Genomic DNA, 15,214 nt, shown 5'->3' on the forward strand with positions numbered 1-15,214 from the left:
CAAAATCCTCCATGGGTACACTATTGCAGTTCGGGGTTCAAGTCTTAGTATACCAGGATTTCCCAGAGAATTCCTGACTTACACCTACATGATGTTCATGGTCCTGGGATAATGGGTGATTCAACCAAGAATGAGGCCTGGTGTCTCATTCCCCCAGCACTGAGTGCATTTTGGTTTTAAGCATATATACTTTTTGCATATAAGAAATAACCACAAGTATTAAGGATATTTCCAATGGTTCAACTATGTAAGGGACTATTTCAGAGAAATCTCAAATATCTTTATATCTTTTTTAAAAGGTTACATTACAAAACAACCCCCTTTCAGTTAACACTTCTAAATAGAAGATGATTATGGTGGTTTTCTTTTAACAGCAGGACATAATTCACAATCTCTATTTATTAGTTTATAACATGTAACTTATAATGAACTTAATATAAAAGATTGTATTTCTTTTCCATCTATTGTACTTTTTCTTCTACTAATACAACTTACACCAGCAATTAATTAATTAATTAATACTGGGGTTTGAATCCAGGGGCACTCTACTACTGAGCTACATTCCCAGCCCTTGTTCTTTAATTTTGATAGGGTCTCACTAAGTTGCCAGGATAGCCTTGAACTTGGGATGCTCCTGCCTCAGCCTTCAAATAGCTGGGGTTACAGGCATGTGCCACCCCACCTGACTTACAGTAGACATAACAAATTCCAAATAATTAAGTTTATGAAAACTCCTAACTTTGGCTTGTTTTTCTCTATCTTTTATTGAACCTTAATTTAACAACATTATTGTCACATTTTGCAACTAGGTATAAAATGTCTTGAGATTATTTGGTTGGTCTGTGAAGTTGGATCACTGGGATAGGAGTAATGGCCCAATTATTTGCATTTGTGTACTTGACTTTTATCTTAAAACTTCTCAACCTCATCAACTCAACTTTTAAAAAATCATCATAATATCATATGACAAAAAAAATAACTTTTGTCCATAACACTTTGAATCTTCAAAAAAGAGCCAAAGAACTATACTTACAGGCCAACAATTGCTGGTTTCACATTTAGAGTTTTGGAACCTCCATCTGCTTTGCAACCATTGCTACCCACCCCCAATATAACATAAGCTAATCTTTTCAGTGCATAACAATTTCTACCAAATATATGTTACATTATTGAAGAGCTACCAGATTTCTTATTTTCTGAAGAGGGGGAAAAAAAACTTTCAAGATATATTTCTGTTAGTTTACTTTCCATATCCAGGTGAGCATACTGTGCTATTCCTGGGGCTTTTAAAAATATCATCCATGCTGATCCAAATCAAACAGACCTTTAGAAGGTACTGAAAACGACATCTTCATTGAGCATGATCACTGCTAAGCTTTAGCTCCTTGTTTGCTCTGTAATACTGTGCCAAGATCTTGGCATTTAGATGTTCCCAAAATCCCTGGAAACATCATTTGTTTGTGAGTATAAGCTTTACAATGGTTTTGCATCCATAACAAAATTTGAGGACAAAGTAGCAGTGCGAATCTCTTACTGGGCTGAACTGTTTTCTAAATTTCCCTAACCATAGGTGTTGGAGCCAGTTAGAACAGAATTTTAAGTAGCACCTTATGTTGGTGTACTTATAAAATATACCAAAAGTAAAAGAGAGTAAAAGGTCTTGATGTAAAATGATTCATTTTTAATAATCTTTATTAAAATTTCTGATTATTAAAAGCATTAAATTATTAACTTCTGAAGGATATTGATGAGAATTATGATGAAAGACTCACAATGTTTAACATTTAAAACATGAATTAAAACATCTATTCTTCATATCCTAGCCTGATGACTTCAAGTTATTAGCAGGGTATCCTAACAATAACTTTTAACACTCAAAATAGGCTTTAATATGATAAAGGCTAAACATCATGGTTACATATTGGAAAACACTAAGAATATGGGCAGAAATAACACTTCAAAATTTCTATTGTAAGTTTTTAAAATAGTACACTAGCAATCAATTTCCTTCTATTTTAGCTGCATTTTGACTAATAGAAGAAAGGTATTTTAAAAAAATGGATTCTTTTGAAAAAACAAAGAAAAAAGGAAAGAGAACAAGAACCATGCATACTCCCACCAGAGGGAACAGGAAAGGATGGGGAGTCGAACACACTTGGTAGGTTATCAGGCAGCATGGAAGCCACAATGTCCTTCTCTCCACTTGCCCTCTGGTGTGTGACAGCCTTGGTGCCAGGCAGAAGAGCGCTGCAGCATGTGGAGAGGCAGACAGTTTTGCTGGCTCCCACTTGCTCTTCAGGCCAAAGTCCAGGCAGAAGTTGGCCTTGTGGGGTTCCTGTCATCCTGCCAACCCACAGCACTCCTGGGACACTTCTAGAGAATGCCGGCCAAATCCTGCATGAGAAGCCATCTCCTTCACATCCTCTTCAATATGGGGCGGGGGTTACACTAAAAGAAACCCATTCTACCAGATTTTATGGTGTTGTGCACTACCCAAGGAAAGTTAAGAAAAAAAAAAAGCCACTTGTTCAGACTCACACAATAGACAGGAAAGAATTCTTCAGTGTAGTTGATCTGGAAATGAAGTCCAACATCCCTAGATCTCAGCTCAGTTTACATTTTTTACACTTACCAATGGTTTTTTAGAGTTTTAAATAATCATGATTCTATCTACTTTGGGCCATATATTATTGCATTCTCAAAGCAAAAGTGGTCCAAAACTCCTGCTCCACAAATACAGAATAATCTGTGTATGATTCAACAATTAATGAAACATATTAGTACAGAGTTACATATATATGTATTATCAAAAATATGTCTTCACTGCTACTCTCAAGGTTATTTATAGAATATAACTTTTAATAAGGTTTCTCCAACATGATCTGTTGGTAGCTGCTCAGATGAACATTCATACTTATGTGAAGATGCTCAGAAGCAAACAGTCACTGCACTAGGCATGCAGTCCCTTTTCTGAACCAAAAAAGACAATGCATTTTTTTATACTTTTCCCCCTTAAAATTGAAAATCATAATCTTATATAATTTCTTTCAGGTGGATAAACTTACACAATTTATCAGTGCTTCCCTAAATTTTTACACCACACTGAACTCCAACAGGTTTTTGTTTTAAGGTAAACCAGGTTTTTGGCTCTTCCCTGTGGAGAAGTTACTTTCAAGTCAGTGAAAGTTCTTGGCCCATGATTAAAAGTCTTTGCCAATTAGTACTCAACAACTTCAATTCATTTTTTTCTGGTTCAAGATGAGTAGGAGCCTAATAAGGCTGTGATAAAAGGGCAAAAGGCACTGAGAGCCAAAAGAGGATTAATGAGCTCCTCCATTTATTTGTCTTCCTAACAGCTGAACTGTTACAACTATTGACACTCTTCAAAAGGTTCCGCTCTGAACCCTGTCCAGGCACTGCAGGCTCCAATGGACATCTTCAAATCCAGAGAATGGCGGGGCAAGAGCTTCCCCTGTGTGATGCCAAAACCAACAAAGCCCCATGGATCAGGTAATGAAACTTCAGCTTTTCCCCCTTTGAGATTTATTTACTGGCAGCTGACAAGGGGCAAATTCAGCTCGAATTGTGCAGTCAAGGCCCTGTCAAGCTTTTAGAGGCACCCTTGTCTTGAAGCACCTTCATGACTGGCATTTCGCTCAAAAGCCCTCGGCGCTGGTCCTTAACAGCTTATGACATCACAAAGGACACTCCAGACAGATGCCTACATGGCATCCTGCAGCATTTTAAAAGAGAATTAGTGGTTTTAATTATGGTCGTAGTATGAAAGGGAACCATGCAAGCTCCACAGGAGACCTTTGATCAGACCCTTTTGCTAGTACAATGCCACGGAACTGTGACTATTCCTGGTAAGGGGCCTTTTCTTGCTGAATGACTCACCAGTGATCTTTGAATGCAGACAAGCTTCTAGCCCTCCCTCTTCATTAGTGAGCATTTCTATACAGGGGCCTATATAGTGCTTAGAGTCTAGGAGCTCTACAATTGGGGGGAAAAGAATCCCTACAGATTCTGGCCTCTACTTAGGAAGTGCTGAAGGACTCTGAGTGACTTTATTCATTAAAACAGGTTGCTATTAATTAACTGTCATAATAAAATAAAGAACTATTATTTGCATTTCTTACTCTGTTCTCTTTAGTAATATGTATAAAAGATGCTTGTAACAGAAATGAATTTATTGAACTTTCCCATCCCCCTAAACCAATCCCTAACCTTTTTATTCCCCCCTGCATTGGGCAGCAGGAACCCCTAATTATTGGGCCTATATCTGTAAGTACAAATAGAAGTAAAACATAAATATAAAATTAATTATGTAAATGTAAAATCCTTTTTACTTGCCATTTGGTTTCTGTAACTGAAATAAGCAAACACTAAATTAACTCAAATTCGTGATTTCAGAAAACTATTGTCTTATAACAATAAAACTCAAAGGTTTCTCAAAATATACCTACTTGCTGTGTAGCTTGTAGTATGATTACACAACAACCATAGTTACTTAAAGAAAAAGGAATTGTAATTTAGAGCATAGAGAGATCCATTCCTTTAAAAAAACTATTTCATTTTCAGAAAACAGAAAATGTCTTTGGTCTGGTATGAATAGACAAACATGGCCCTTTAAAGATTCATGGTTGATATTTTAGGTCTATGAAAGTAGTTCATTATCTTCTAGAATTTCACTGAATCAAGTACAGTCGTTTGGTATAAGGTTGTTGAAGATTTTTGAAAAAAATTTTCAAAAGCTTCTCATGGATATGCTAATTTGGTAACAAGGGATAAATATAATTTTGCATAAATAGCACACATCTCAATAATTAAACATTCATTAAGCAATATTGTTGTACCATTATTACTTGGATCTGAAAAATCACTAAGTTTTCCATTTCTTATGCAGTTTTCTTGAAGGAAAACTTTTGGACTTCAGAATTTTGGAAGCTGAAAGTTGAGCAGGTTTTTCCCATTTTGCTGTATCACACATTTTTCATATTTCTCAGACCTTGCAGTTCTTTTCTTAAGTGCTTGAGAGCAACTAAAATATCAGCTAGCTGGGGATCATTCTGTGCTTTCTGAGTATATAGACGGAAATGTCTGATGGTTTCAGACAATAGGACTTCAGCGTCTATGTCTCTCTCCTGAAGACGAAGCATCCGCTCACAAGCGAGGGCGTAGTTCTTGTGCCAATTCACTGGGTGTTCCTTTTGTAAATAGACAATCTCCTTATAAAGCTGGAAAATGGAAAAATGTTGGTATTCCATTGTTATTCCTTGACTTTTTTCCCCCCCAAAACCATAAAAAATAAAGGAATTAAGAAAAAAAAAAAATCCAAGCAGCCTACAGTAAAATCAAATTGTTGCTAGGCCATGCAGAAAATGCAACGATGTTACTGTAATTATAACAGTAGCGGCAGGCAAATATGCTTCATCTAAAACTGTTTCTGGGGTTTTTGGATGTTGCAGAAGGAACCCGAGACACACTGTGTCAGGACAAAATGCTCTTCCTCCAGAAAGATTTCTGGGAAAGGGATTTAGGTCTAAATTGTGGCAAGCTATTTACTCAACAGGCAGAGAAGTTGAAACTCTAAATTTAGCTGTTAGAGGGGGGAAAAAAATGACAACTTTCTTTAGAAGACTGTGTGGAAAAAGAACTTGAAGGAATTTAAATTCTGTCCCATATTATTTAAAAGAATTTCTCTCTGCATTGAACACAACAGTAATAATAGCAATAACAAAACAATCCAAACAATTCTATAATCAGGTAGGTTAAGCATAACAGAATTTAAGAGATATCCTTAAAGCAAGATAGCAAAAATTTTCAGTTATCCTATAGCTTATATTTTTGATAGTTAAAATTTGCCCACAAAAATTTCAAATTTTGATTTTCCAACATCAGAGACAGTATCAATTGAATATAGTTAGAATTTTCAATATTGAGTTTTCCAGAGGAAACACATTAAAATTTAATAAATAAATAAAAAGGTAATACAAATCTGCTAAATGTAGTGTTATGCTTGCTTCTTTGGGAATTTCACAGCCTTCCTGGGGACTGTCAAGTTACAGCTGGATTCCCAGGAGTTTTCCTGTAGATTCTCTGAGCACAGAATAGCAATAACGCTTTCTATGGGACAAGTGCTTTTTGAATTTGAATTGCATTCAAAACGTCATTTTGCTGAAACAGACCAATTATATTATTTATTTCTCAAACTCCTACTCCAGAGAAGACAAATCCATACCTATTTCAAAACAGCATCCTTGTTAAAAATCCATGTTTGATATGTCATTTTGATACTTAATAAACCTTCCATCTTCAAGTTGCCTTTTACAGCAACTTCCCCCTCAGTTCCCTTATTTTTATGAAATAGGAAGTGGGGGTGGCGGTGTAGTTCAGTGATAGAGCACTTGCCTAGCATGGGTTCAATCCCCCACAACACAATGAAATAGGAGAGTCCCCACATGCTTTAATATATATCAACGCTATGAAGTCTGCCTCCTACATTTTTATTCCTTTGGTAAAACATTCAATTCTTCTCTGCCCTCTCTCATAATCTCCTTTTCTCTTTCAGTTGCTTTTTCTGAGCTTCCCTCTGAGGAATGTATATAAAGTGTATAGCATGCTGCTCACATCAAGTAGGTGCTCAGGAACCTATTGAGATTCAAAAACCTATTGAGATTCTGGAGTCCAAAAGAGAGACAGTGCTTCAAGAAGCCTTAATTTCCTGAATTGCTCAAGAGAATCAGAGGCTCAAGTGACCTACCTCCTATATAGTCTTTAGGTATTGAAGAATCTACATTATGACTGATGCATCTTCAATTTGATTTGGATGACCTAGTAAGTCACAAATGTCAAGTCTTAAGAAGCCAATCATGTTTCATGATGTGGAATTGGAATTATATTTCCTTTTCCAAGTGTGCTACTATGACATTGTTTTAATAGACTTGTCCCATTAATTGGAAACATTTTCAACTTAACCAATTTGTTCCTGAGGAGCTGGCTATTCCATGCTTCTTTACCATCCCTGAACTTAATATTCTGTTTAAACTACTGAGCTAGATGATGTAAATGACAACAAAAATATCCTTTACACCTAACAATATTCTAGAAAAACCAGTAATAGGGGTGGGTTTGTGTTGATCCACCAAATAATTGCCCTCAATTGTCTTGTAAGAATTATCACACATCTGTAGTCACAGGAGATACCGATAGTCTGTGTTCACTGAAAAAAACAAAGCTTATTGTCCAAAGGGGGAAAAAAAATCCACAAATGAGCTTTAGGTGGTCTAGCAACTGACCATGGAAGAGATCTCTGATAAGAAAATAAAAACAAAATATTAATAATTCTCAGTTTTCTCCCTAGTAAATACTGCTTTTTTTTTTTTTTTTTGGTATCAGGAATTAACCACTGAGTCACGTCCCCAGCCCATTTTAGTTTTTATTTTGAGACAGGTTCCTGCTAAGTTGCTTAGGGCCTCACTAAGTTGCTGAGGCTGGCCTCTAACGTGTGATACTTCTGCCTCAACCTTCAGAGTCACTGGGATTATAGGCCTGTGCTACAACACCTAGCTCTCCCAAATAAATGCTGTTTATTTTTCATAGTGTTACAGGGTATGAGAGATGAATAGAATATGATACATTCAAAGGTACAAGAGCTGATCTTATTTTTGTATGTGTGTGGTATTGGGGATTGAACCTAGGGGCACTCAACCACTAAGCTATACCCCCAGTCCTATTTTCTCTCTCTCTCTCTTTTTTGAGTAGCATCTCATTAAGTTGCTGAGGCTGGCCTCAAAGTTGCAATTTCCTGCCTCAGCCTCACAAATTGTGGGATTTTAGGTGTGTGTCACCACATCTGGTTAAGAGCTAATCTTTTGAAGTTTAAAGACTATATTTTTCAAAAACTTTCTTTAGATTTTGACAGACCTTTATTTTATTCATTTATTTATATGCAGTGCTGAAAATCGAACCCAGTGCCTCACACATGCTAGGCAAGCGCTTTACCACTGAGCCACAACTGCAGCCCCCAGAAGCCCATAATTTGTTAAAGGAAAAAATCAAAGCCTGGGAAGGTTAACTGACTCACAGTTAACAATTAATGGCAGGGAGGATGGAGAACCTAGACCTCCCATCTACCAGACAGAATTCCAGTGTGCCACCCCCTATAACAAACTCCCTTCCTGTCCTCCAGGGGGATTCCCTGGAGGATCCTGCCTTTGCTCCCTGGGTGTCTTCCTTTATGGACTGCTCTCCCCTCCTCTCTCACTTCCTTGCCCCATCATCTTTCTTGCCAGCTCTTTCTGATATTTCAAGGACATCTAGTGGCATCTCTTCTGGAAGGCTCTCTTCTTTCCTCCCAGCTTGGGCTCTCTGTTCCCACAGAACCTCGGCAGGCCTCTCACAGCACTTACAAGAGTGAACTGTGACTGAGGACTTGATCATCTGTCTCCCTCTTCAGCCTGCTACTTTTTTGATAATTGGAACAAGGTCAATTATCTCCAACATAGTATGTGGTATGGAGTTGGTGCTCAATAAATGCTTTGTGAGTGAAGGAATACATGAATAAACAATGAACCAATAATGAGAATTTAGTAGTGAAATTAGTCATACTTATTGGATGCCATGTTATTTTTGACTCAGCACAAGCAAATGCCCTGGCTAAGCAGATCCATGGCAGTCTAGAGAGAGAGAGAGCGGAAAAATCTCATTGCTCAAACACATAGGTCCTGAGCTCTGTCTTCATAGGTCCTTGTCAGGATATTTGTTTCTTATATAAGACCCCAAGACTAAATCTGAAGGTGTTGAAAGAGCCCATTGCTATAAATAACAAAAGCAGAAACTTGTTAAAATAGTGCCATAGCAAGCCTCCTTTCTGTGTTCCATTTCCCAGCAGAGAAGGACAATTTGTGCAGAAGCCTCAGTGTACCTTGGGAAGGTCCATTCAGCTTCCTGTGGCCAGTTAGAAGACAGGGCCTCTCTCTGTGACCTTTTACCTTTACTCTTAAAATCTCAACCAGCCATGGCTATATCATCTTTTAAATAGCATATATTGATTATACAGGACAATGGGTTTGATTGTGTCATATTCACATGCATATTACATACTTTGGTCATTTCTACTCCCAACTACCCCTCTTATCTTTCCTTCCCTCCTTTCAAGTTCCTCTTCTTCTCTAATCATCTCCCTTCTACTTTCAAGTCCTCTTTAAAACATGCGAAACTTGTCTTTTTGAGCATGGCTTATTTTGCTTAACATGATGATCTTCAGTTCTATACATTTTCCTAAAAATGATATGATTTTGGGCTCGGGAGCGCGCGCGAGCGCGTGCGGGAGGGGGCGGGTGGGGAAGGATCACTGGCAAGATCCCCAGGCGAGGCTCGAGTGCCCGCGCCCACCCAGTCGCCCGGCCCAGCCATGATCAAGGCGATCCTCATCTTCAACAACCACGGGAAGCTGCGGCTCTCCAAGTTCTACCAGCCCTACAGTGAAGATACACAACAGCAAATCATCCGGGAGACTTTCCATTTGGTATCTAAGAGAGATGAAAATGTTTGTAATTTCCTAGAAGGAGGATTATTAATTGGAGGATCTGACAACAAACTGATTTATAGACATTATGCGACCCTATATTTTGTCTTCTGTATGGATTCTTCAGAAAGTGAACTCGGCATTTTAGATCTAATTCAAGTATTCGTGGAAACCTTAGACAAATGTTTTGAAAATGTGTGTGAACTGGATTTAATTTTCCATGTAGACAAGGTTCACAATATTCTTGCAGAAATGGTGATGGGGGGAATGGTATTGGAGACCAACATGAATGAGATTGTTACACAAACTGATGCACAAAATAAACTGGAGAAATCTGAGGCTGGCTTAGCAGGAGCTCCAGCCCATGCTGTATCAGCTGTAAAGAATATGAATCTTCCTGAGATCCCAAGAAATATTAACATTGGTGACATCAGTATAAAAGTGCCAAACCTGCCCTCTTTTAAATAAAATATTAAAAAGGCTACTCCCAGGTAAAATCCAGGGGGAAAAGTCATCTAAGTTTACCATGCAGTTGTTTACCAAAAATAGAGGAGGAGAGTTTTAACTTTTGCTCTTGGATTTAAGTCAAGGTACTGTATAGAAATTGTGTAAAATCAGTATGGAAGTTCAATGTTGCTTTTCTTGCTCAGTGTTTAAAAGAAATTGAGTAGTTCCAGTGTGATTTTTTTTTTCCTTTTTAAAACTGCATTCCTATGCCCACCTAAGGCATGCCTCTGTGTATTGGCTATTACAGTATTTCGAAAAGTAAGATATTTCTTTAATTATGTACAACCTGAAATGTTGGTGTTTTGTATGGATCATCAGTGCAGCATTCCTTAATTCTTTCTGCTATTTGTCACAATTGTTATTTAAAGAACCAAGTGTGTATTGCATGAAAACATTATGACCTTTTTCTCTTAGTTTAAATAAATTCCAAGGTAACTGGAAAAAAAATGATATGATTTTATTCTTCATGGCTGAATGAAATTCCATTGTGTATATATACCACATTTTCTTTATCCATTAATCTGTTGACAGGCACCTAGGCTATTTCCTTAATTTGGCTGTTGCAAATTGTTCTGCAATAAACATGGGTATGCAGGTATCTCTATAGTATGCTGACTTTAATTCCTTTGACTATACCAAGAAGCGGTATAGCTCAATCATACAATAGTTCCATTTTTAGTTTTTTGAGGAATCTCCATACTGATTTCCATAGTGGTTATATTAATTTACTTTCCCACCAACATTGTATAAGGGCTTCTTTTTTCCCTATATCCTTACTAGCATTTACTATTTACCATGTAAGGTAACATAGTCACAGGTTCCGGATATTTTTTTGGGGGGTGGATTACCAGGGGTGCTTCACCACTGAGCCACATCCCCAGTCCTTTTTACTTTATTATTTTAATTTTGAGACAAGGTTTCACGAAGTTGCTTAGGCTGGCCTTGAACTTGTGATCCTCCTGTGTTAGCTTTCTGAGTTGCTGGGATTATAGTTGTGTGCCTGTTTTTTATATTCTTGATGATTGCCGTTCTGAGACATAGGAGATACCCATCTCAGGTAAATTGGACTCTCAATGTAGTTTTGATTTGCATTTCCCTGATGGCTAAAGATATTGAACTCCACCCCCTCCCCCACAGCCCAAATAATTACTGACCATTGGCCCTATCATTCCAGGTGTAGACAGTGTCAAGACTTTTATAAAGAGGATAACCTGTCAGAAGGTTTTTTTTTTTTTTTTTTAATGAAGCCATTATAATAGTTTCCTATTGCTGCAATAACAACTTATGCACACAGTTACTTAAAACACATATTTGTTATCTTGCACTTCTGGTGGTGAGAAGCTGTTAAATCAGCAGCGTTGAATTTCTTCTGGAGGACCTAGTGAGGGATCTGTTTCCCTACATTTTCCAACTTCCAGAGGCATTCTGCACTTTTTATTATTATTTTTTAAATACATGACAACAGAGGAATGCATTACAATCCTTATTATACATATAGAGCACAATTTTTCATACCTCTGAATATGAAGTATGTTCACACCAATTTATGCCATTTATACATGTACTTTTTTTGCATTACAATTCTTAATACATATATATATATATACTACAATTTTTCATATCTCTGTTTGTATATAAGGTATATTGATACCCAATTCAAGTCTTCATACATGTACTTTGTATAATGATGACCATCACATTCCACCATCCTTTCTAATCTCCTTCCCCCTCCCTTTCCCTCCCATCCCTCTGTACTTCTTAATCTGCAGCCCCTTCCTCCATCTTCAGGGCCAATGGTGTAGCGTCTTCAAATCTCTCCCTCTGTGACCTCTGCTTCTGCGTTGCATCTCTTCTGACTCTGACCTTCCTGTCTCCTTTTTATAAGACCCCTGTGATCATATCAGGCCTACCTGAATAATCCAAGATAATCTTCCATTTCAAGACCCTTAACTTAAATCTCATCTACAAAGTCTCTTTTACCACGTAAGGTAACATAGTCACAGGTTCTGGATATTAGGCTACAGACATCTTGGTGGGAGTATTTTGTCTACTCTCCATCATGAACATTGTTCATGATACAATTGAGTTATTTTCCCATATATGATGTTTTATAATGCCCAAACTAAAGTTTGAAACAAAAGAATACAAACTCTGTCATTGCTGGGCATGGTGGCACATGCCTGTAATCCCAGCCATTTCAGAGGCTGAGACAGGAGGATTGATAGTTCAAGGCCAGCCTCAGCAACTTAATGAGACCCTAAGCAACTTAGTGAGACCCTGTCTCAAAATAAAAAATAAAAAGGGCTGGGGATGTGCTCAGAGGTAAAGTACTCATGGGTTCAATCCCCAGTACCAAAACAAACAAAAACCTCCGTTGTACATCCTCTCTCTATCCCAATGACTGCCACCTTCCCACCAAATATCTCTACAAAATTTTCACATACCTTATATGCATGAGAGTAGAGCTGAGTTTTCACCTTTGAAGGCATATCAGTAGTTTCTGCCAGGCTGAAGATGAAGAACGGTGTTTTCATCCTGGGGTGGGAATGGGAACCTTTATTAAAATCATACCATCAATTTCATATTCAGAGCTAAATCTTCCAAGCTTTCCACTGGTATGGAGCGTACAAAACACTTTACCGTGCTATTTTTCATTCTTTCATGTTCATGGAAGTTTACTCTGAACCTATAGCAACAGCCCCTTCCCCAAAGTGCTGCACTTATTACCAAATCTTTCAGAAAAAAGTCTACGTTAATCATTGCTATTACATCTGGTCTCCTTCAGATGAACATTATTCTTAAGCAAGAACAGCTGGAAAGAGGGGAGACTTGGCTGGATTATCAGCACATTCCTGAAAGTGCTTATCATGGCAGCTTACTCTGTATGTGACCTGGTCTTCAAAGGTGGCTAGATTCTTTGACCACATAAACTCATCCAAGTTGTATTTAGCACACTAATTAAATCAATACCTACTGGAGTAATGACAGCTTTCTTCTTTTATGTGATTTCTCCCTAGTTTTCCCACAGTTAGTCACAGAAATGTGGATACAATGTATCTTTTACCAGGGATTTAAAGCGAGTGTTTGTCCTTATAACTAAGCTGATAAGTTGATATGTGCTGTTTCCGGGACTTTTTCAAAACTATTATTTATAAACTATGGTATATCTTTTTATAATCATTATCTTACAGTTGTATTTCTTGACTCCTCCTCTTCCTCTTCCTCCTCTTCCTCCTCCCCCCTCCCCCTACCCCCTCTTCTTCAGATTGACCCCAGGGGTGCTTTTACCACTGAGACAGGGTCTCACTAAGTTGCCCAAACCTCAAATTTGTGATCATCCTGCTTTAGTCTCCCAGGGAGCTTGTGTCACAGGTGTGCACCACTGTGCCCAGCTTCTTAACATCGTTTTAAACACATGTAAACATAACTCAATTCCAAATGCACAGTCCCTGGCATACACTTTTGCAGAAGAAGCAGCCAATAGGAGCAAGCCACCCCTGTGTATTAGTTAAGACCTTTACATTAATATTTCAGTCAAACTTTGCTCATGTTAGTTGTTTTGATTATTTAAAAATAATGACAGGGACCAGGAAAAGCAGTAACATCACTATGAAGTGTTCCATACAGAAGAATGTGATCTCTCTCTGAACAACAGGAAAGTACAGCATCTATCATATTAATCTCTTTTAGCATGTTGGTTCATTCCATCAGACTATGATTTCCATGAGGGTAGAAACTGTGTCATATTCATATGTATAGCTTTGATGCCTGGAACAGTGCCTGGCTTCTAGTAAGTATTAAGTAAGTGCTTAATTAACTGGCACATTACAAATAGAGGCAAGGTTGCGATGGTCAACTTCTACTCAATCTCATTCACTTTGGTTTAATTGAAAGGAGAGCATGGGAGTTAAGAATGTTCTAGAGTCAAAGTCCAGGCTCCATCATTAATAGCCTAGTGGCCTTGGGCATGTACACTTTCTTCCAGTTTGTTGTTTTATAAAGTGGTGATATTAATAACAACTTCATACGTTATGAGGATGAGAATAGATTAATTGTATTAGCTCAAAAAACCATTTGTACAATGCCTTAAACCAAATAGTTGCTCATAAATATTATTTTTATTACCACTCACCCCTGTTCCCAAAGTAAAAATTGCCATAGGCTACTTCTCTGATACATTAAAAACAGACTGCAAACACAAAAATGTAATTAATCACCTTGCTTGCCACATCTCTTCATTGGCCACAGATTCCCAAGAAGATGGATCAAACCTGCAGTTATAAGAAACAATAATATCTTTCTGTCAGCTACATTTATTGCTATAGACATGAAATGCCTGTTTTAAAATCTTATAAGGCCACTAAAACAGTCTGAATCTTTCTTTCTTTCTTTTTCTTTTTTTGGAGGGTGTACTGGGAAACCCAAGGGCTCTTTACCACTGAGCTACATTCCCAACCCTTTTTATTTTAATTTTGAGACAAGGTCTTGCTAAATTGCTTTGGGCCTTGCTATCTTGCCTTAGCCTCCCAAGTTGCTGAAATTACAGGTGTGTGCTACTACACCTGGCAAATAGGCTGGATCTTTAAGAACTAATAATGACCAAACTAATAAATTTATTCTCCTAAAAAGAAGTTCAGTTAAGGAATTACAGGGTTTTGATAAATGTGTCCTTAATCAGTGTGAGCTCTAGTGCCTCAAGGGAGCAAACAAAGACATTTGGGGGACCAGCTATTATTAAGAGCTGTTAAACGGCAACAGTTAGGTGTGGGCCATGCTCTAGACAGAGTGAAGACCCCAGGAGCTGTGAAACAAGGGAATAATCATGAAGAGGGGAACTCCTGGCTTGGATAAACCATTACTAGGACTATTTTGCCAAACAAAGAACTCTAGCCAAAATATTTATTGATTTTTCTCCATTAAAATTTCTCTTTTATTGTGTATTTTGACAGAAGAGACAATGAATAATGCTATGCACACATATTATTGTCCACAATCTGAAGAATACGTTATTTCTAACTTTTTCTTATAAAGGCCACAGAGTGCTTTGTTTTAATACTAGTTATCAGGCTCTGGATGTTAATGCAACAATGTGGTCTGTTTGCTTATGTTGATTCAAAAAACTTTTATAGCATTTGTTCATATGAACTTGTCTTTTGATTTTCAATTTTAAGCAGGTTA

General features: G+C 37.6%; 2 protein-coding genes across 11 annotated transcripts in view; one reads left to right on the forward strand and one right to left on the reverse strand.

The window, feature by feature from the left end:
- Positions 1-15,214, reverse strand: part of Tmem260 (transmembrane protein 260) — a 148,921-nt gene that overhangs the window by 81,933 nt on the left and 51,774 nt on the right. For 6 of the 10 annotated variants that reach the window (XR_006855359.2, XR_009228377.1, XR_006855360.2 and 3 more), the window contains exons 14-15: positions 14,254-14,307; positions 12,481-12,571 (exon numbers count right to left, since the gene is read on the reverse strand). Coding sequence is in view for 6 of the 10 variants with exons in the window: in XM_046460742.2 (XP_046316698.1) it covers positions 12,481-12,571; positions 14,254-14,307 (145 nt within the window). In the remaining 4 variants the exon portion in view is untranslated. Of the gene's footprint in view, positions 1-1,674; positions 5,238-11,768; positions 11,926-12,480; positions 12,572-14,253; positions 14,308-15,214 lie in introns of those variants that run through there. The other 4 variants (XM_058584640.1, XM_046460743.2, XM_046460739.2 and 1 more) reach the window with 2 other exon arrangements.
- On the forward strand, positions 9,409-10,200 carry LOC124104105 (AP-3 complex subunit sigma-1). The gene has a single exon (XM_046460744.2). The coding sequence runs from the start codon at positions 9,416-9,418 to the stop codon at positions 9,995-9,997; it is 582 nt and encodes a 193-aa protein (XP_046316700.1). The 5' UTR covers positions 9,409-9,415; the 3' UTR covers positions 9,998-10,200.

Source organism: Marmota monax, unplaced genomic scaffold (genome assembly GCF_021218885.2).
Source record: "Marmota monax isolate L192 unplaced genomic scaffold, Marmota_monax_Labrador192_F-V1.1 WCK01_AAM20220418_F8-fsc00001, whole genome shotgun sequence".
Classification (NCBI taxonomy): Eukaryota; Metazoa; Chordata; class Mammalia; order Rodentia; family Sciuridae; genus Marmota; species Marmota monax.

What these genes read in the sequence shown, in the direction of transcription:
- LOC124104105 (XM_046460744.2), top strand. Translation starts at nt 9,416, where the DNA reads ATGATCAAGGCGATCCTCATCTTCAACAACCACGGGAAGCTGCGGCTC.